The following is a 21,042-nucleotide window of genomic DNA, read 5'->3' as shown; positions in this document are numbered from 1 at the left end:
ATCTGTGACGCCTCCATCTTGGACTTGAAGGCACTGACACAGCGACAAGTTTGTAGCCGTCCTATTCATTGGTGCCAGTGCGGACGCGCTCGTCACAGTGTGACCATACGCGGCTCAGAAGAGTCACTATGTGCACCGACGAGGACTTGGTTTAACCTATGATGTGCACAGTATCATGCCAACACGTCAAGCTTCATCTTTACCCGACGCCGCTTTAACCACTAACATAAAAAGGGGCATAGTCGTCCTATGGGACTACGGTACGTTATTGTCATCTCCCCCTATCCTTAGGCTTTGGGACCTTGTATACAAGAAAATGCACCCATCCCAGCAAAAATTACAAAGCAAAATATTCCTATGTTTATTGAGAGCATACTCCGGCATATTCGAAAGAGATTCGGAGCTGTCGGCGAGCTCCGTGTCTACTCCGAATTAAAACGAGTAGGGTCTCGAAAAGCCCCTCAGTTAACGCTAGCACTCTCACAAAATCACTGGGGGAAATTCATCAATTGCCCGCATGGCGGCCAAAAAAATGTTGTTGATAAAGCGATTATAGGTACGTGGGCAGCAGGAGTTATGGTCTTCGTTGAAATGCTTTGGCTGCTCCAAGCCGAAATGTCTGGCCGCACAAGTTCTGTCACCATCCTCATCTCAGGTGACAGGGATTATGAGGCCGCATTACGGAAGCATCGAGAGCAAGGGAATTATACGGTTCTCTTCGCTCCCAGATGGGCCCGTATGCCGCTTCAGAAAAGTGTGGATGAAGTGTGGTCCTGGCCGCCTTCCAAGATAAAGGAATGTGGATCGGTTTCAAGCATCAGTGAGTGCATTCATCGAGGACATACGAAAGTCTGCTTCAACAAGGATTTGACCGCGTTGTGTTCACACAACCCGGTCAGCTTCTTGTGGCGGAATGTCTCCAGGTTTATGAACAGGCGGGCGTGTCCAATCCTGGACGCTATGCTGCCCGAATGCAAAATGAAAGAGTCCTCGCAGATACTAAAAGACGTGCTCGGCGCACCATTTTCCTTGTTTCTCGATGAAACTCCGTCACATCCAAGAAATCCGACCGTCGAGTTTGATGGTGACAGTTCATTGAAGCAAACGCACCCCGCTGTAGTGCTTGTATCATCAGTAGTCCAAAGCTTACTCGGTAGTTAATACTGTTGATACTATCCTAATTCTCCTCTTCTGCTGCAATGGAATGGCATAATCATACAAACACCCATTGCATTCAGCCCACTGAGCACAAGCTAGTTTTCGTACAATTTTACATGATACATGAATTAGCACCCCATAGGACGGCGGCTGCATTGTCGTGATCATTCATTCAACTCTACGTATGGGTCAAAGACGGTGCCGCGTACGAGTTGGCCTGCAAGGTGAAAGTCACTCAGTCAGTATCTTCTAATACGCGAGATCATGTCGCTCACCTCCGAGTGAAGCTCCAGCTCGTCCCCCCGCATCTTCCTCGTACCGCCCTCGACGCTGGCCGCGTGTGATTGCCTCTTGCGGAACTTTCCCATGCCCGCCGTCAGCACACCCAAGAACATTAGTGCGCCAAGCGCCATGAGGAACACGGCGGCCGTCAGACCCGCACCCAAGAACCCAGCGCCGACGGGCGTGATCAGCTGGTGCTTGCTACTCGAGCCCGCGCCAGAGGTGTACGCAGCCGCCGCGAGTGCAGTTGCGCAGCCACGCTCAGTCGTCTGCCCACACACGTTGCACCAGTCCAGCGTTGTATTCACCGCCGCCTTGCCGAACGCAGCGGCGAACGTCGATACGGGGACGTCCTCGCCACCAGTGCCGTTCCAGTCGGCGAAGACGAGTGGGTACGTCGTGAACCCGGCGTCTTGGGTGCCGTTCTTGAACTGAAACCGAATGACGGGCTCGGACGTTGGGGATGATTGGCGGATCTCGAAGACAGCAGCAGACGCGTAGTCGACTGGAGTAGAGAGCGTTCTCGTCATGAGGGAATACGATAACACAACGAATAGACGGGGAACATACTGAGCGCGCCAGGCAGTTCGCCCGCGTTGACAACACCGGTCATGTTGAACATGCTCAGGAATGGCTTGTATGCGACTGCATAATAGGTCATTTTGAGCCCAGTGGATGAATTGGTGATGCTATCGATGGAGTTCAGGATGCCGGGGAGCATGGTTTGGAAAGCGACTGTGTGCATGCAAGACGCAACTGTCAAGACATGCGTAGATGCACCAGTTCAGATACGCACTGTTTCCAACTCCTGTGAATGATGGGTCCGAGAAGACATTGTACTCATGCCAGTTGCACAGGTCGCGCGCCTGAGCGAGGAATGTGGGGGGCAGATTGGCCAGGAACGTGGCATTGTGGATCGACTGCACGTTCATGTAATCGAAAATCTACGCCAGCACGGGTCTTCAATAAGCGATTAATATCATGTGTTCAGCATTACTCACATTCCACTTAGGCAGATAACATATCAGTCAAAGCCGATTATTGTTAACAGAGTGTCTACATACCATGTTCGACAGCTCAACCGGTCGACCACCAACATATGGCTGAAGCTGAGATAGGAAAGGCTCAGCTTCTTGGGCCTTTTGAGCGAACATGCTTGAGTTATAGAACGCTTCTGTGCGTGTGTCGAGAGTCTGGAAGTGAGAATCCGTTTAGCAATAAGATCATGAACAGAGTATACGTGCGCACATTACAATCAGTTGTCCCTTCTAATGATACATCCGTGCTTGGTTGGACCGAGTTGACTGAAGAGCAGGTGGTCAATGCTACTATGCTCTCCACGCAAGCAAAGCGGCCGAACGAGCTCACTTGGCACGTATTGGTAACCCCCAAGGGGACTCGTGATAGTTGTCCCATTCGCTAGTGAGATGTTCTGCTGAGGGGTAGCCTGCCACATCCCTTGCACTAACGCAGCACAGCTGTCCATGATGACGCTGTCGATACCGCTGTTGTCAGCATACACTTCGACCTGGTCAACATTGAACGTCGAGGAGGAGGGAGCGATCCCTTGGATGAACGATGGAGAGGACTCGTTGAGGTAAATGGAGCGGAGCAGGTTGCCGAGCTGCCACTCTTGTTGCTGTCCAAAAAATGAGTGAGGAAAATTTTCTTCACGGTTGAGATGGCTGTCTGCTCACCTCACCGAGGGGAGTGATGTCTGTCGCAGTCACGGCGTAGGTGTCAGGATCCTGGTAGAACTCCAGACGATCGCCATGCCTCGCGATGATCACGACCCCAATAACAGTGCTGTCCTGGCCACTCATCCTGAAATTGTACGTCCAAGGGGAATGCAGTGGGTGCAGGCGGGAAAAAGGCGGTAGGACCACGCGGGCGATGGTTTCGCCATGACTCGTATTTATTGGTCACGATGCACGAGCTCGGCTCATACGTCCAGACGGCTTCCTGATGCTTCATGATGGAATTTTAAGAGGTGATGATAGGACAATCAGTAGTTCGGGGGCAGGTTTCGGACACGGCGGATATTTCCTTCCCGATTCAATTATGCTCGGCTTGCCATGCCCCTGACGGAAGTTGTTGGAGGACTAGAAAAGACTCGTGCATTTCCTGGGCGTGCACACAGGTGTACACGCAGTCATGAAGAGGCATGAGGAGAGCAGCGTCGTGCACACGCGCGGAGATCTGCCCTATCACACAGATCGGCTCCACGCACGCCGGCACCCTCCGCCACGAGTCCGCCTGGGCCAGTCCCGGGTCCAAAACAATAGCATCTACTGCATATCTCTCGCAGATGCGGAAGCCTGAGTAGCAAAATAATACAATAGGTATGCACGTAAGGTCAAAAGCAGTCTACTTTTACTATATACTAACACAGACCGAATTCTGTGATCACCCTGTCGATAAATTGAGCGCTTGCCTTCAAAGCTTCAGCCAAAGGGTCTATCCCACACCTTGTCCAACAGCCGCCACAAAGCTGCCAGCTTCAAGCCTCCAACTCGAACCTGAGCGTCAAGCCCTATCTGATATGTCCATGATTATGGCATGATATGCCACAATGCCAGGGGCGCTCACATGTTATCGCGTCCCTCCGACAGACTCCATCGTCTACGAACAGAAGGTAGTTTAACGTTCCTGTCAGCATACCACAGCGCGAGAACTAGCCATCCGACACTCACAAATGGCGACGCTGTTGGTCCATCCAGGATCGCTAGCTCTTCCTTCGTGAATGGGAGACGAGGTATGACGAGCGCCCGCAAGGGAATGAGTAAGAGGATGATGACAGGGAACCCAATAGCCGCTAACAGAACAGGTCAATGAAATTGGAAGAGCTTGCCATCGCCGAGAAAAACGCACCAATCGTTTGCGTGACTGCGAACGTGGCCCCGAAGCCGGCAAGCTGCACCGCGACGAAGAGAAAAATCCGGGACTTACGAACCCTCCTGAGAGGGTCCTCCGAGGGCGTCAACGACTTGTCGCGGATAAAGTACAATATCTTCCGCGTAATACCGTTCCCTTGCAGCGCATCTGCGCCCATATACCAGCTGCTGACGTTCAAGACGATAATCAAGGAAGCAAAATAAGACACTTACAATAATCCGGCTAGCACTCCTCGCGGAATCAAGTGTAGTACATGTAAGAATGGCCGAGTCAATAGGACTAGGCATAAAGCACCCTGTGCAAGATTCGACACGCGCTGCTCCACAACTGCAAGAGCGATCTCCTGGCGGTGTAACTTCCCCTCGCCCTCTCGAGCGTGTGCAGGGTCCGATTCAAGCTCGGACTCTAAAAACGAGCGGCGCGATCGAATTCGCTGCATCTCTGTTTCACCTTGATAATCGGCACGTTGCTTTTCCTGGTGTTTCGAAGCCCTTGGCTGGCCTTCAACGTCTCCTTCGGCTGACGTCTTCTCAGGGTATCCCATTACTAGTAGAGAAGTCGTGTGAATGGGAGCTTGTGGAATGAGGCCATTTGGTGCTGGGAGTCCCAGCAGCCCGGCGATGAATGTCGTGACCCCAAGAAGGAAAAAGTCGTAGTGGAAACCTGGAGGTTTGCGTAGCGGGAATGCCGTCCCTTGCGCCATGAGCGACTACAAGAAATGTCAGTGCCAAGCCTGGTACTAGCAGAAGCTGAGCTTACCGAAACGTTGTGATCGAAAAAGAACAGCACCCAAAGGACGACACCAAACGGGAACGCGATACCGACCCATTTGCCATCTAGCTGCCAAAAACGCACCAACCACTCACGCCCGTTAGCGGGCATAAACGGACTTCCGGTGGGTAGCGTACTAGGTCTTGCTGAATCAAAGCGTCCCCAATAAGCCATGCCCGAAGCTGCAACGAGTGAAATAGGCATTCCGTAGTCGGCAAAGAAACGGCGGACGTGACGATGGAAATAGGCAGATTTAGAGAGCGAGCGGAAGAGAAAAGAGGTGACGAGCATGAGCAGGGCGAGAATAATTCCGACAAAGGCGCCGTCAAGCGTGGATGTATCGTTAGATGGGGAAGGAAACTGTCGTGTGACTACTTGCACGCCGTATTGCAAGTAGACCCAGGACACATAAAATCCAAAAGTATCACAAGAGAAGAGGGTAACATATTGAAGGAAGTTACACCCTAGTAAACGATGAGCATCATGCCTCCATCTATAACATCAGGAATTCACTCACAGTTAAGGGCTGCTGTGATCCAGTGAAGGATGGCACCCCACAGGTACACCCACCCCACAAACTGTAAATAGTTCGGAGGGTCAGGCTGCCGCTCAATGATATTGAATATGGTCCTGTTCAGCACTGTGATGGGACCCGTAACACCTGCTATGCAGAGTGGCTGCGCCCCAAATATCGAAAAGATGAACGCGGCCATGAACGACGACAAGAGCACCTCTGAAACGCCATACTGCTCAGTCGTCTCGATGAGATCCAGAGAGAATGCAATGCCGGGGAGGACACTATATACAGACGTCAGCATCCTGGCAGCGCGAGGAAGCGTGGAGGGTCACCTTCACACAGTGCCTCCGCGCTGTCTAGAGAAAGTGCAGACATTCTACTCACTTGGCGAAGAATATCAGCACGATTGCAGGAACTACGCGGTAGTTCCATGCGTCCGTCCAGTCGCTCAAGTAATACGGAGCACGCGAACGGACGTCGCGATAAATTCCTGTGCCAACTCGGATGCGCTTGAGCCAGGCAGGTAACTCCAGAGACTTGCCCAGATCATTCAGGCGCAGCGTGGCCGAGGGCGATCTCGACATCGGTGTAAGATTCATTTCTGCCATCTCCTTTTCGAAGCGGTCATGAGAGGGACTTCGGGGCTCCGCAATGCCTGCCACAGATGTCATATGTCGAGAAGAATTAACTTCAGCCATCTAGGTGTATCTCTAGTCGGTCTAGAAGGAAGAGGACGATAGTCGACCACGACCAGGAATTGATAGTCCACGACTGACAATCCTGACTCTCCCGGGCGGTGACCTATAGTAGTGAGCAAGAGGAGTGTCAGCTCCCTGTCAGTCCCAAAGGTTATCCTCCGCTGGAGTTTCCGAGAGGTGCTATGATTAGAATGATACTCACCCAGATGCCACCAAATATACAACCTGCCAACACCTTCTCTTGAGGTAAGTGATAACGTCAATCACCCAGTGCTGAAGATTCGAACCTAGTTCGAAGAGAGAGAGTAGCTGACCAGCGGCGAAGTCGCGACGGCAGCTTCAATAGCCTGATCATGACCGTTGACGACAAATTACTTTGGAAATTCTATATAATAATATTCCTTGTATCTACCTTTGTAGCTGATTCTATACTAAAACATTTATGGTAATCCAAGTTTGCTCCGGCAAACGAGGTGGATCGTGTGGGGCCCACAAGTCCGCGGGGTGTTTCAGTGACCAGCTCAAGGCTGGCCTCTATTGTTTCAAGAACACACTACTGTTGTTAAGGTTTACTTAAGATCTGAAGTTCGTCGAATAGGTCGAACGTTGACCCCCATCTCTAGACTATTCACTATCTTCTTGAACGCGTGCTGAGAACTATCTTCAAGTTGCGGGCTGATGGCAAACAATCAAGATGGTCACTCGAACAATGGCTTTCTTGCTCGCGCGCATAAGTTCGCGTTATATGCTACCTTTGTATACGTTGCGATAGTTGTTGTGCTTGCGCATCCTACAGTTCAACGAATGTGAGTTTTCCTCTCTAGTGTTAGAGCGCTCAAGGTACTACTCATCCTCCTAGTGCGGCCTATGAACATTATATCATTGAACCATGGCGCAGGAAGTTTGACGTGCCGGAGAAATATGGTCTTGCTCGTAAGTTGTCATCAAAATACTGCCGCGTCTTCATGTATTATCACCGCAAATAGTACCCTGTAATGCGGTGAGTATCTAGCCGATTCATACTGTAGTTTTCCACAGCCTGGATCCTGGGTCCTTGTTTGTCTGGTCTTCCGCTTCCATCCCGATTATTTTTCTAGTCCTGATTGCCCGTAGTTCTTTTGTGCAGGAAGCTAACGAATATCATGGTATTCAGCGGGAAAGACTCTCAACATGAAAATACATTCATCAGACAATGAAACACTCGGTGCTTGGTTTATTATCGCCGACGACTATTACAAGGGACTCGGTGCCTCGTCCTTCCTCACTTCTCAGCCTTCCATCGAGACTGTTCAATCTGCTCTACAAACACGTCCAACAATCCTGTACTTCCATGGTACCGCCAGCTCTCGCGCAGGCACCTGGCGCGTAGAGCACTATCTATCCTGGTCATCGCGATTACACGCAAATATATTCGTAGTCGACTACCGCGGTTTTGCGGATAGCAGCGGATTCCCTCATGAGGACGGACTGAAGCTGGATGCAATTGCAGCGTGGACCTGGCTTGTGGATCATGGCGCAAAGCAGGAGGATGTGCTAATCATGGGCCATAGTCTCGGAACTGGCGTATCTGGAAAACTGGGGTCTCACTTAGCAAGTCAAGGTGTCAAGCCACGCGGAGTTGTGTTATTAGCTCCTTTCTCAAGTCTTCCTACATTGGTACAAACATATGCCATCTTTGGCGTCCCTTTGCTGCAGCCGTTGCAAACTTTCGCTTGGGGCCGTAGTGCGTGTCACTTGTGTATACTTCTGTTTGGGGACTGCGATTGATCACGCTGTCTATTAGAACTTCTACAGCATCTCATACATGAAGAATATGATACTTTGTCTCTTATCCGAGTACGTCTGCTTCGTACGATCAATTCTACTGACACTCAAAATTTACACAGGACATCAATACTCCCACTCTCATCGTGCATGCAACGAGTGATATAGAGATATCTCACTCGCATTCCCGCACCCTTCTGGATCATTTACTGGACCCATTACTTCCCCCGTCGGTCTCGCTACCTAACGCACCGGGTATTCCCGTTTCCGACGAGCTTTTCTCCGCATTCATAGAGGGCCAAGCGAAGCGAAGAGATGCGAGGACAGCCCTCGTCAGGCGTGTAGATGTTCCCAATTTTGGTTCGATAGAGGAATTTGACGGACCATTCGGGAGCGTAACTTACGTGGAAACCTTGTGGGGTGAACACGATAAGGTTGGCTTGCAGGAGGGTGTGCAGGACGTCATCGCGTCGATGTTTGGGTTAGGGAATCAGTGATACTATTCAATGCTAAATACGCTACGTGCTAGAACGTGCTGTTCTTTGGAAAGGGAATCTCGATTTTCGACGCATCGATTCATTCTCTCGAAGTCTACAAACTGTTACAAGACACATTGACGTTCACTACAGTTGCGTATACTTTATATTTGATTGACAGCTGTCTTCAACCTCTACCGACGAATGGCATTCCGGTGGCCCTGGAAAGTAAAGATGGAGCGTGAGCACTTGCATCGTGGTCACACGGGTAGGGTTGCGAGGCCAGCACTATTACTGTATATTGTGAAGGACGACTCACATTATGTTGACGGTGAGCAAAGTGACCCCATGAGGGAGGCCCGCGATGTAGGCGACTGTGTCGCCTACGTGCTTCACGTCCATCATTTGCTCGGGAACCACCTGCCCGTTGGGCTGTAGTGTGCCCTCAGAGTGGCTACCAGCCATGTCGGTCTGCGCGTTACCTATCAAAGAACGTTGAGTGCATCGAGTTGGGCGAAGTGAGAATGAAGCATGTAGGTTCGATCACGCACCAATGTCGATCTGCGAGCAGGTGATGTTGAAGTTACGACCGTCGAGCAAGGTAGACTTCGTCATACCAAGCACCGCATGCTTCGTGGCAGTGTAAGGAGTGGAATATGGGCGGGGCGTGTACGCGGAGATCGACCCGTTGTTGATGATGCGACCTACGAGCAGATCCATGAATTTCCCTGTGCGTGCATCGGGATGCAGCTCAAAGAACTTACCCCCTTGTGGTGTCTGCGATTTGAAGATCTTCACAGCCTCGCGTGTGCACAAGAAGGTACCGATCAGGTTAACGTCGACGATTTTCTGGAAATGTGACAGGGACATTTCCTCTATGGGGATGGGCTTAGAACTAATGCCAGCATTCTAAGCGGCACGGTTCAGCATCTCAGTTGACTTGAATTCTCAGTATGATGATCCGGTCTCACGTTGAACAGCAAATCCAACCGCCCTGTAGCAAGGAGTTAGAAATACTAAAACGTTCACATCCAATAATTGTTGGGTCCGAAAAAATGAGGCCCACCGAAGCGTTGAACAGTTTCCTGGAAGAGCTTTGCAACTTCGTCTTCCTTGGAGACATCACCTTGGATAACCAGACATTTCTCCGGATCGGCACACATGGCCTTTGTCTCCTGGAGGTTGTCGAGGCGTCTCGCAAACAGGACAAGAGTCCATCCCTTCTCAGACAGCGCGATGGCACTGGAACGCCCGATACCTGCGCGACTTGAACCTATGCAGGGACACCTGGAGATGCAACAGACGCATACCAGAAGATGCACCCGTAATGATAGCCACCTTCGTCATCTCGAATTCTACGAACCTAGAGTTGAACATAATGGGTAAGTAAGTCGTATGAACATATTCATGATCCAGGATCACTGCAGCTATGCCTGCAAATTCATTCTAACTTCATTGGATCAAGAGTAGCATGCCCTCAGCAGGGTGCAGTGTGATATTTGTAGGCTACAAGTTGTAGAGTGGCGGACTGCCCCTGCGGACAAGTGCATCTACTTGTCGATCACCTTATCTTCGGGGCTAATCGTCTCAAACGGTCGCCATGATCGCAATAACATGTTCAATACAATAGAGAATCTCGGCCATATGTTGAATAAGCTAAGGACTCACCGTCGAATACAACTGGAGGTTGTAAAAGTGGAAACAGAAGTGAAGTCGTCCAGAGCAAGCGTTGGTCTCCTGTAACCAGTTCCAAACCTCAGGCTTCAGGCATCACGGCCCGGCTTCTTGATTCCCTCTCGTCCTCCCGTCTTCCTCGAACACATACAGTCGCAATACCGACGGCCTTCCGAAGGGCCCATATACACTTACCGCCAGGTACGGGAAGCCTCAAGCTGCATTTGGTACCTCCTCAAGAATAGCACTAGTTAGTAGTAAAATATTGCGCCGCCAGCCCTCGCAATAGGCACTATATTCGACTTCGAAGGACGGAGCACTTGTGGATTGCGCGAAGAAGATCAGGTTGCGCAACTCAGACTCACACTAAGCTTAGGTGCAGTGCTATAAAACAAAGGATTAACCCCACTGCCTATCTACTGGACAAAGAAGTGGAAGCAACGACTACTTTTACGTCTATTGGGACTGTCTCTAACGTTGGCGAAAACTCTTTCAGCATTACTTACCAGAGAATCAGCAAAAAAACACTCACTCAACCTCGTGTCTAGTACAGCAGTGACGACATATCCGCACGAATGCGGTTGTAGTCTAAGAGACCCTCGATGGGACCGACGGCAGTAAGAGCAATCTATCATGTAGGTGTGAATCATCCATAAAATGACCGGAGATAAAGAGGAAGCGCTCACATCCTGGTCCCACAGGTATTTCTGAGCTACTCGCTTGATCTCGGCAGGGGTCACTGCATCGACCGCCTTCTCAATCTGCTGAGGAGTCATGCGACGTCCGCTTGTGACGAGCTGTCGGCCGATATCTTCCGCAACTGCAGTTGAACCGTCGAGACTCAACAACAGACTAGCCTTCAGCTGGCTCTTCGCACGCTCAACCTCCGCCTCCGTTGGTCCAATAGACATCCGTGTCCACTCCTTGAGGGTGAAGTGCGCAAGGTCGTCCATGTTCATTACGTTCTCAGTAACCAGGTAGATACCCCAGAGACCAGTGTCCGAGTACGATGTTGAGAAAGACATGAAGCTGTTAGCAAGGTTGTTCGATGAAACGATGTGAGATAACTGAGACGACATTAGACCCGCTGCGCCAAGTGAGCGGTCCCAGTTCCCGAAGATAGATTGCATAACAAGCATGGGGTAGTAGTCGGGCGAGCTCCACCCAACCCCCTCAACGGCAATGGCGAGATGGGCTGTCTGCATGCTGTCGTCCCGTATGCGCACCTCCGCACCAACAAATTTGGTCTTCGGGTGGGCGAGGCGGCCAAGGGGAATGGGGTTGGCGGAGACAGGGAGGGAGGAGAAGCTTTTCTCCGCAAGCTTCACGAGCTCTTGGTGGTCAACCCCACCGGTGCCGACGAGGACCATACGATCTGCAGTGTAATTCGTCTTTATGTACGACGCCAGATCGTCGCGGTTAATTGACAGAATGTTTTGCTTGGGTCCAAGGATCGTCCTACCAAGCGGTTGGCCTAAAATGAACTGAGTAAATGTCACTACGGACTAAACCCTGCACACGACACGCACCGGCGAAAGCGACAGAGTGAAGGTGGTCAAACACAACCTCCTCCATTTGTTTATCGACCTCCTGCTGCTCCCGCAAGATAACATCCCGCTCGCGCTCGATCGCAGCCGTCTCCAGCTTCGAATTCTGCAGGATGTCGCTGATAATGTCCACCGCGGTCCCGACGTCTTTGCGGAAGCTCTTCGCATAGTACACGGTCTGCTCACGGGAGGTGTACGCATTCAAGTGCGCACCAATGTTCTCTACCTCGAGCTCGAGGGCATGCTGCGAGCGACGGTTTGTGCCCTTGAACGCCATATGCTCAAGGAAGTGTGCCGTCCCATTCGTCTTGTCCGTCTCCGCCCGCGAGCCCGCGTCAATCCACACACCGACGGTCGCCGTCTGCGCGTGTGGATGCGACTCCGTTGCGACAGTCAAGCCATTCGATAGAGTTGTCGTCTCTGTGAGAGGGCCGGCAACGTTGACGGCGGTCGCAAATGACCGCAGAGGCAGCTGGCGCTGTAGCAGTGGTCAATGATGCAGCAAACGCACTCTAACGCATTCTCTGTACCTGTGTGCGCGCTGCGCTGCGAATGACACGCCCAAGGGAGGCGGAGAGGGTTCTTGAAACCATCAAGGTTGTACAGGTAGAAGAGTTCGTCACCGACACAAGTGTTGCTCGGAGGATTTCGGTGAGCGCCAGTTGACGCTCCGTCGGAAATGAGCCTGGCGGAGATGCTGCGGAGCACAATATTTTCGTTGTCCGATTGTAATCCCGAACCCGAACTTGCGACATCTTACAAGGGGGATCTGAGCGTATACGCTGTACGCGCTCGCTGCTAGATAGGACGGCAAGACCACGACTGCAATATCGACCACGCTCTTTGCTCTGCCTGTTCAACTACCGATCAAAATGCGACCCTCTGCCGTGCGTCTGCTCAACATTTTGGTGCCTATCAAGAGGTATATGCACGGAGGACTCGTATGTGCATATATTCCTCACTAACCTCAAACGTAGGACGGTAGACTATGCTGTGAAGATCCGGGTGAACCCTGACCAGAAGGGCATTGACCTCAATGTCAAGCATTCTATGGTACCGTCACACCTCTTCTGTTCACGGGACTATCTCACAACGAGCACGCATAGAACCCGTTTGACGAGATTGGTTCGTCTGCTCCTATGCACTGAGTTTGCTGGTGATGCTACTGGATTGCAGCGGTGGAAGAGGCCGTACGGCTACGAGAGCGCCTCAAGGATGCTGTCAAGTCCATCAAAGTTGTAACCATTGGCCCACCCAAGTCTGCCGAGACACTCCGAACCGCGCTCGCCATGGGTGCGGACTCGGGTATACACGTTGAATTACCAGAATCTGCCCCGGCACCAGAACCTCTTGGAGTTGCGAAGGCGCTGCGGGCGCTCATTCAACGTCAGAAGGAGGGCATTGACTTGGTCATAATGGGCAAGCAAGCCATTGACGACGATGCGGGTCAAACAGGCCAGATGCTCGCAGGATTAATGGATTGGCCACAGGCGACATTTGCGAGCAAGGTTGCCATTGACGTCGAGAAGAAGGAGGCCAGCGTCACAAGAGAGATTGACGGTGGGCTGGAAGAGTTACGATGTCGCTTGCCATTGGTTGTAACGACTGATCTTCGGTGCGTGAAGCTTAGTGTTTGGCTATTGATACATAATGTTGACCTCATTACGCTGTAGACTGAACGGTACGTTGATAACCGCGTGCTTTACACGAGGCTTCCATTAACCATGGCATCAGAGCCGCGATATGCATCGCTGCCGAATATCATGAAGGCTAAGAAAAAGCCGATTGAGAAACTCACGCCTGCAGATCTGGAGGTGGATCTGACACCTCGTATCGAGACGTTGAAGGTTACAGAACCTCCTAAGCGACAGGGTGGTGGAAAGGTGAGCACGGTTTCGACCATATCCCGAATGGGCTTACAAATTCTCTCAGGTCGCAAACGTGGATGAGTTGATTGCCAAGCTCAAGGAGGCAGGAATCACTGCTGTATCTTCATGATACCTCGTGGTCTTGGCGATATGCTTCAATCGGGGCATGCACTCAGTCAGTGAACGTCTCATGTACGTAAGGCAATTGGTCTTCAAGCAGACCTCCGAGTTTGATTGAGTAGATTGCGTCGCTGTTACGTCGAAGATACTATACTGCCTTTGTCTGACAGCGGCTCGAGTCGGACAGCATTGTGTATGACTATATGTTGCTGTCGTGCGTAGTACTCAAATGCACCTGCGGAAGAGTTTCCGTATACTTAGATATGATGTGATTGTTGAGAATGAGAAGTGGCTCAAATACGATCAACACCGACAGGACTAACAAATTATTGGGTTGGAACTGCGCATACGCAGGTCAATGCCGGCGTTCCAATTGGAGAGATGTCAGTTCGGGAGCAGACTTGGAGCAGAGCATTCACTTTTCTGTCGTCGATTCTTCCGGGGCGAATGCAAGCCGCGATTTGTACTCCTTTCGTATCTCGAGGATTGCCAAAATGCGTCTACTACAGCCGGGCGCCGACTGATCACACGAAAGAAGACTCGACTATCCCCATGGACTGAGTATATTCCGAATTGATCAGTTGAGACCTGTCGTATAACCCCTCCGTCCCTTCCTGCCTCTATCCCTTCCACCCCGTTTGCCCCTATCTCAATGAATCCCCCAGCAGTCGTAGTGACGTCGGCCAGTCGCGACAGTGTCCCATTGCCTCCTTCCCCCGTCCCGACCCGCGTCAACGACGATCCAGAGTACCAGCGCTACAAGACCTACGACGGTAGTCTCGCGACCTCTCCACACAGTCGAGAGCAGGACTTGGGACCAGAGCCGAACCCATCGACAGAGCCCATCATCGAAGACTGTAAGAGGAAAAAGGGGGCGCTGGAGGCGCTGCAGCGCAATTTGAATCCCGCGCTGACACTAGAGAACTCGGGGAGTGTCGCGCGAGACCACCTTGCTTCAGAGCGAACGTTCCTTGCGTATGTGCGCACGAGTCTTGCGATTGCATCCACAGGCGTTGGTATGTATCATGAGTTGCTGAAGACGACCATTTGTTCATCTCCGTTCTGGCAGCCCTCGTCCAGCTCTTCACTATAGCGGGCAGCACCAATCAGGCTTTGCAGAAGTATTCCCGGCCTCTTGGTGCCACCATCATCGCTATCGGCCTATGCACTCTTATCCTCGGTGTCGTGCGATACTATACTGTCCAGCATTCACTCGTGAAGGGCATGTACCCTGTCGCTCGCATCAGTACAGTGATGGTAGCGGCTGCCCTGTGCTCCATCATTGTCGCCATCTTCGCCATATTGGTCACAAACCGTGGCGCATAACGCAAAAGTCCAGCTAGGGGCGTCGCTGGTCGTCGCTGGTGCGTGCCGTTCTCCGTGAACATAGGATGTAGTATGCCAAGAGTGGCTACGCTTCCAGATCTTCGATGAGCAATGTGAAGGTCGCATCGGTATTCACACCCTTCACCGGCGAATATCTAGCTTCGAGAATGCAAGCTGCGTCGAGCGGATCAGAAGGTGTCTGGAGAGGTCTTCATAGAACATTATTAACCGCTATTCGTACCTCACCACGATCACGGACGTTAATCCGCTTCACATACTTTCACGGTACTCAGGTTTCTTTTGCACCCGTTATGTATTTGATAGGTTGACCACATTCATAATCCGTGCATATGAGACCGCATGTACCGAAACCAAAGAGCTTATCTACTCAGCTTGGAACGCCCCAGCAAATGCAACCTGCCCATGCTCCTCCTCCCAGTCCCTCTGCCAGTCCGCCAAACGATACATCAGGTCTGCCCATTCAGCCTCTGTCGCCACGCCCGCCAACCAGTACGCCTCCTCACGGAGCTGCTCCACCCTCTTCCACGCCCGCGCAAGCAATTGTGAGTCGAGGCGCGCAAACCGGCGCCAGTCCTCGACGTATTTCTTCCCGTCATCTGGTAAAACACCGTGCTTTTTCAAGTACTCGACTAGCTGATCTTGATAATCCTGCGCTTCTGTGTCGCCGCCGAGTAGGCGGTGCCCAACACGATACGGGTCGTAACCTCGTGCGCGCAGAATGGCCTCATGTTCAAGGAGCTCCTGCATCATCTCGTCCTGCGATGGAAGGAGCGATGCGTTAGCAATAGCATGGGCAACAAACATGCCTTGTGCAGCATCAGACGGCGCATTCGCGATGAGTACAGGCAGCCCGACGAAAGCAAGCGCAGTAGGCGGGAAGTTCGGCACAATGCTGAATATGTGTCGGTGTAGCGGGAAGATGTACCGCAGATTGCTGGTAAGTTTCCCAGCAGTGGGTGAGGTCGAATGTGTGTATGGATCGGTGTCCATCGTGGAGGCGTGGGGCGAGCAAAGGAAGGGCACGCGAAATTCGTAGCCTGTGCCTAGGAGGACCGCATCGACGTCTCTCAAGACGGACCCGTCCTCAAAAATGATAGCATCGTGCGTAAAGTGAGAAATGCGTGGCTTGGGAACGACTGTTGCACCTGGAGCGGGTGAGCTGCCGTTGCTCAAAGATTGGTATGCCTGTCGATCGTTCAAAAATTCGATCGTACGGCCTCATGGAATGTGCTTACCACCCTGGCTACAGGACTGACTTGGATTGCAATATCTCGGGCACTAGCACCTGCACCGACGATCACGACGCTTTGATTTGCATACGCCTCAGGGTTGCGGTAATATATTGAATGTTCGATCTGCCGCGCGGGTCGCCCCGGACGAGTACCAGCCAACCAGGCCACCGTGCCGTTCCACGTCGGGATATTGGGATAATGATTGTGGCCGGTCGCAACGACGAGATGATCAAATGTACGCTTCAGGACGACTTCGCGCCCGTCATCCCCACCATGAGCGTGGACTTCGATATGCCAGTCGCCGTCCTCATCGTGCCCATGCCATTGCGCAGAGACAACGGTATGGTTCAAGCGAATATACTCATTCAACCCATAATGCGCTGCATAATCAGCATGGTACTGCTGCAGCGCATCCCACTGTGGGAACAGCGAGGTGCCCGGTGGGAACGTGAAGTTTGGGTATGTCATCGTAGGGTGTGGTGTATTCGTGCGCAGACGTGGATAGAGCGGGCTCTCAGGTAGGTCCGGCAGCGTCGGGAGAGGCCCTGGGGGATCTGGGAGCCAAACGCCGCCAACGTCCCGCCGTTGCTCGTACAAGATGACCTCCCAACCGGCGCGCGTCTCTAGCGGCAAGTCAAGAATTGTCTTGAGTGCAGCGAGTCCTCCGCTGCCCGAACCCACGATAGCTATGGATTTCGTTGTTGTGACATCCACTGGTCTTGCGAACCCGTTATGCAATCGTGACGTGTCAAGCGGGTTCGTAATAGGATTCTGCTGGTCGGACCAGAAGACCAGCGGCAGGAGTGATAATACCAGCTGCCCAAGGTGGACCATTGTGTTAGGGAAGACCGAGGGATCCTGATAGTCGGGAAGCAACTATTTCCGAGCAGTGCTGCTGCTTATGTGGCTGCCTTGTATGAGTCGAGGCCGGGATGCCTGCTTCTACGGAGATCACTAAAAGTGGGATTCACAATATTGCGCCATTCTCAGGCTTTGCTTCATGCTGAGATACGCAATACAATTTGTGGGGGGCTGATGATTTCAGGGGGCGCAAAACTCACAGGAGGTAATCACCTTTAGGTTGAGAAAGGTGAAAGTGGCGTGCCAGGTTACGAGATGGACTATACAAACCCGCTCTGAAACATGTTTTCGGCCGGTCGAGCGGGAGACCTTGGTTGAGTGGAGGAGGATTACTCAGGAGCAGATCTCCAGAGAGTCTAATGTCAAGTCTCGAATGCCACGCGGAAGGCGAATTGTACAATTAGAATGGCGGATTGCGCAATACGGGTGAACGTGGATTACCAACATATCTACCGCTTGAGACGAGCATTTGCACAATCGTGACATAGCAACTTACCATCAGCGCAATGATGCAGTTTACAGAGAGTTGGTGCGGTCAGACTGCTCGCTCAAATCGACGCAAATCGATCCAAATATGTCATACATTAACATCCACGCGTTACAACTAATAAGGCAAGACTAGGCAGAAATCGCCGAATAGTGTGTGATATTAAGGTTCAAGAGATTCTACTCACCACAACAATTTATGACAAAAAGTCAAACAGGGGGTCAGTAGGCGCAACAGCCATTGAGACAGGGATGGCACGTACATATGTGTGTAGAAACTATGCAGCCAGTACTTTCGAGAAAAGCGGTGTGACCTAACGAGCTTTCTGTGCAGATTCGCGGCACCGTGGTGGAACTAATGGGGTCGAGGTGTTACTATCCGACGAGGCCATCGACAGCGTACTATCGAAACTGGATCTCTATACAACGTCCATTTCAGCAAAAGACTGCATGCCCAGGACAACAATTCACTGACCCATAATGGGGATGTATGTAACTCTTCTAGCTGTATCTCCAGCGTGTCCGGCCGCGGGGCTGGTGGCATCATTGGCGTGTTGAGCAAGACATGAAAGGTCGTGAACAAGGAGGATGGCATCAAGTTGGTTGGATTAAACAGCAATGGAACGGGTCCTGAAGTCGAGTGATTTAGTTTGAGTTCTATGACCCATAGGGCCTCCGAGGCAGCTTGCCGTGGTGCCTCCTTCCAGGGAGTCGGGTTGGAGTCGGGGAGGAGTCTCCATCTTGACTAATTGTGGACCAGATCACGTGGGCGTGTCAGACAGGGAAGGCTCCCGAGCGGGGCGCGTACGCGTTTTCGTCAGCAACTTGAAGTACTTCGTCAAGGACCAACTAGGTAATACTTAACTGAGCTGTACCTACAGGTATACTCTTACCTATTCGAGTTCTTCCTAAATTTTTAACAGAATGTATCAGCACGTACCACACTTGTAAGAGAAACACATGGCCTGTCTTGTGTAAGTACTGCATTCAACCGCCGCGATATCGCGGCACTTTTAGCAGGACCGAGCTCGCGAACTTCATTTATAAGTCTTAAAGCAATACTGAAGTGAGCAGTGATGGGGAGGAGATTGTCGGCAGCATGGGGCAGCTATCTTGCACTGATGGCCGAAAGCACACCTTTTTTATGACTCGCTCAGAGCACTCGAGGGTTTGATCCTGTGCTCAGGCAATTTGCTTGTTTTATACTATGTCACCATTGCTGAGGCAATATGCGCCGAGGCATTCACAAAGTCACAGCCCTTCATCATACAATTTCTTACACAAAGCAACATAGAATCTTTCTAAATCCATCTTTGTGGCCAAGTCGTTTTGCTCCGCCCGCTTTCGACTTGAATTCCTTCCGCTCCTGCCCCTCGCAACCCGAGTGGCTTGTACCCCTTCGTCGGCAGTAGCGAGCGATGTTAGAGGGTTGGCCGGCACCTGCTCAACGATCCAGTCGAATACAGCCGACAGCTTGTCCGTGGAAGACTTCAGCACTTCGTCTGCATGCTCCCTCTCGTAGTTCCCAACCCTCTGATGCACCTTCTCATGTGTCTGCTCACTGATCCCAGCGCCGGCGCTTTTTGCAGCAGCTTTCTCTTCGCTTTTCCACGCACGCACGAACTTACCCCAGTCGGCCAGATTCCATCCGTCTCCAACTTTGTTCAATCCCGGCACAGTCACTGATGGAAGATCGACTTCAATGCCCCGTGCGCCGCGCACGTCCCAGTGGTCACACCCCTCTAATACGCCCAGAAATTCTCCCCATCGCGCGCTTTGAATTGTCACAAGACAGTCGTTCCCCCACTCATCCTTACGCGTCCATAGCGGGTCCGCGTCTTGGCGCAGCCGCTCGCGCTCGCGCTCTTCAAATCCATCAAGCACCATCTTCGGCAGCCATAAGGGATGCCATACACCAACGCCGGAGATGCGGCCTGCAACACTGAAGTACTTCACGGATGGGTGATCCGGCGTAGCTGGGTTAAACTCATTATTCAAGTAAGTGGATGTGAGATTCGCATATGCGGGCGAGTCGAGCACGGACAGAAGGAGCGTTGTGAAAGATGACGGTAATGATGCCAGTGAGAGTGTGAATCTCGGTTCAGAGGGCCTCTCGTCCGATACTTGCTTCTGTGAATTTCGACAGAGAGATGATCCAGCTGAGGCGTCGATTTCTGCCAGACCACTTGCACTCGTCGCTGCGTGCCCTTTATGCTGAAGACGCCCAAGGCCAATATTTTCCTACGGATCGCTGTAAGTGTCGCATACTAGGAGACTACATGTATGCGCACCCGACACCAATCCATGAATGGACTACCGCGATGAGGGGTCGCTATAGTAGTCAACGACAGTGGCGTGTAGTCTGTTGGTCTAATGTGCGAAATCAAGTGCCTGCAGTCCAGCCCACCCATCGAATGCGCGATGAAGTTGATTCCTCTACCAGGTGCCTTGTTCTGCAGAAAGCGATCCAAAATCTCCGCGCGAGATGCGATAGATCCGGTGCTAGGTACCATAGATTAGTTATTCGGTTCTGAATTTGAAAAACCACGTACGGTGCCTACCTCGGGACAGATGTAACTAATACTTCCGCGCCAACTTTCTGCCTCAGAATATTCAGCACGTTGGACCAGTAATGCTGCTGAAGTATAGGGAATGCAGCGGGGCCTCGTACATCAAAACCATAGAGTCCTAGGCGGACATGATCAATGAGAAGTGGATGCAATGCATTCTACTTACCATGGCATAACGCAATGGGATATCGAGGTTTACGCACTGGGTCATACAACGCAGGACTCCGTAATAGTTGATGAAGCGTGTCTATGGATGGACTCGCTAATGGAATATCATCAGGAGGGTCTGAGATATCCGACTGGTTTATAGCCTCAGAGCCAAAGTCTGCTCCCAGAGTAACAGTTATTGGCTGAGCACCGCGTTCCAAGTTAATCCAGCCCGGCCATTTAATGTATTTGAAGGCCTCCCACAGGGTCATTGTGCCCTCATCTGGTGCATCTCTAGCATCTTCGACTACGAGCTGCGACCTTTGGCGGAGATATTGCTGGGAGATGGACAGTGTGGAGAAGACATTCACGACGCGGCGAAGGAGCACAAAAACAGGAGATGGTAGCCAGAGGGACTGCATGATCCTGGCAGCGAGCAAGGTAAGGGACAAGCATGGCGGTGGTCGGATTTATAGGCCATCAACCCCAGCGAGTGACGCGAGAGAAGCGCCCATCCCAACGTTCTTGAATCACCTGCCAACGTGCGCCCTATGTCGATTGCCTTGACATAACTATTTGTGGTTACGGATATTCCAAATTAGGATGGTACAGGTAATTTGTCCATGAAA

General features: G+C 51.7%; 9 protein-coding genes across 9 annotated transcripts; 3 read left to right on the top strand and 6 right to left on the bottom strand.

Annotated features, from left to right (window-relative positions):
• Positions 1–1,336: 1,336 nt before the first annotated feature.
• FIBRA_01485 (uncharacterized protein) lies at positions 1,337–3,263 on the bottom strand (the record flags this gene model as incomplete). Its single annotated transcript, XM_012323360.1, has 9 exons — positions 1,337–1,375; positions 1,434–1,945; positions 2,011–2,175; positions 2,237–2,384; positions 2,442–2,447; positions 2,505–2,633; positions 2,689–2,744; positions 2,809–3,079; positions 3,138–3,263. 9 exons carry the CDS (start codon positions 3,261–3,263, stop codon positions 1,337–1,339), a joined length of 1,452 nt encoding a protein of 483 aa, XP_012178750.1.
• A 769-nt stretch (positions 3,264–4,032) lies between these two features.
• Positions 4,033–6,321, bottom strand: FIBRA_01484 (uncharacterized protein; the record flags this gene model as incomplete). Its single annotated transcript, XM_012323359.1, has 7 exons — positions 4,033–4,062; positions 4,134–4,255; positions 4,312–4,499; positions 4,548–5,044; positions 5,095–5,570; positions 5,624–5,904; positions 6,008–6,321. 7 exons carry the CDS (start codon positions 6,319–6,321, stop codon positions 4,033–4,035), a joined length of 1,908 nt encoding a protein of 635 aa, XP_012178749.1.
• A 1,170-nt stretch (positions 6,322–7,491) lies between these two features.
• FIBRA_01483 (uncharacterized protein) lies at positions 7,492–8,582 on the top strand (the record flags this gene model as incomplete). The annotated part of the gene is made up of 3 exons (XM_012323358.1): positions 7,492–8,044; positions 8,105–8,157; positions 8,208–8,582. The coding sequence occupies 3 exons, from the start codon at positions 7,492–7,494 to the stop codon at positions 8,580–8,582; spliced, it is 981 nt and encodes a 326-aa protein (XP_012178748.1).
• A 294-nt stretch (positions 8,583–8,876) lies between these two features.
• Positions 8,877–9,938, bottom strand: FIBRA_01482 (uncharacterized protein; the record flags this gene model as incomplete). The annotated part of the gene is made up of 6 exons (XM_012323357.1): positions 8,877–9,043; positions 9,113–9,265; positions 9,326–9,470; positions 9,533–9,555; positions 9,628–9,819; positions 9,872–9,938. 6 exons carry the CDS (start codon positions 9,936–9,938, stop codon positions 8,877–8,879), a joined length of 747 nt encoding a protein of 248 aa, XP_012178747.1.
• Positions 9,939–10,779: 841 nt separating this feature from the next.
• FIBRA_01481 (uncharacterized protein) lies at positions 10,780–12,537 on the bottom strand (the record flags this gene model as incomplete). Its single annotated transcript, XM_012323356.1, has 4 exons — positions 10,780–10,863; positions 10,922–11,709; positions 11,765–12,260; positions 12,313–12,537. The coding sequence occupies 4 exons, from the start codon at positions 12,535–12,537 to the stop codon at positions 10,780–10,782; spliced, it is 1,593 nt and encodes a 530-aa protein (XP_012178746.1).
• Positions 12,538–12,654: 117 nt separating this feature from the next.
• On the top strand, positions 12,655–13,780 carry FIBRA_01480 (uncharacterized protein; the record flags this gene model as incomplete). Its single annotated transcript, XM_012323355.1, has 7 exons — positions 12,655–12,704; positions 12,760–12,835; positions 12,889–12,907; positions 12,959–13,397; positions 13,456–13,463; positions 13,517–13,665; positions 13,715–13,780. 7 exons carry the CDS (start codon positions 12,655–12,657, stop codon positions 13,778–13,780), a joined length of 807 nt encoding a protein of 268 aa, XP_012178745.1.
• A 642-nt stretch (positions 13,781–14,422) lies between these two features.
• FIBRA_01479 (uncharacterized protein) lies at positions 14,423–15,096 on the top strand (the record flags this gene model as incomplete). Its single annotated transcript, XM_012323354.1, has 2 exons — positions 14,423–14,786; positions 14,840–15,096. 2 exons carry the CDS (start codon positions 14,423–14,425, stop codon positions 15,094–15,096), a joined length of 621 nt encoding a protein of 206 aa, XP_012178744.1.
• Positions 15,097–15,480: 384 nt separating this feature from the next.
• FIBRA_01478 (uncharacterized protein) lies at positions 15,481–17,183 on the bottom strand (the record flags this gene model as incomplete). The annotated part of the gene is made up of 2 exons (XM_012323353.1): positions 15,481–16,302; positions 16,353–17,183. 2 exons carry the CDS (start codon positions 17,181–17,183, stop codon positions 15,481–15,483), a joined length of 1,653 nt encoding a protein of 550 aa, XP_012178743.1.
• Positions 17,184–18,010: 827 nt separating this feature from the next.
• On the bottom strand, positions 18,011–20,835 carry FIBRA_01477 (uncharacterized protein; the record flags this gene model as incomplete). The annotated part of the gene is made up of 6 exons (XM_012323352.1): positions 18,011–18,115; positions 18,172–18,441; positions 19,092–19,937; positions 19,988–20,198; positions 20,258–20,384; positions 20,433–20,835. 6 exons carry the CDS (start codon positions 20,833–20,835, stop codon positions 18,011–18,013), a joined length of 1,962 nt encoding a protein of 653 aa, XP_012178742.1.
• Between the last annotated feature and the right edge of the window lie 207 nt (positions 20,836–21,042).

This window comes from Fibroporia radiculosa (assembly GCF_000313525.1).
Source record: "Fibroporia radiculosa TFFH 294 genomic supercontigs, scaffold667, whole genome shotgun sequence".
Lineage (NCBI taxonomy): Eukaryota > Fungi > Basidiomycota > Agaricomycetes > Polyporales > Fibroporiaceae > Fibroporia > Fibroporia radiculosa.
Note: the sequence above shows the minus strand (reverse complement) of the source record. Positions and strands in the feature narration are given on the sequence as shown.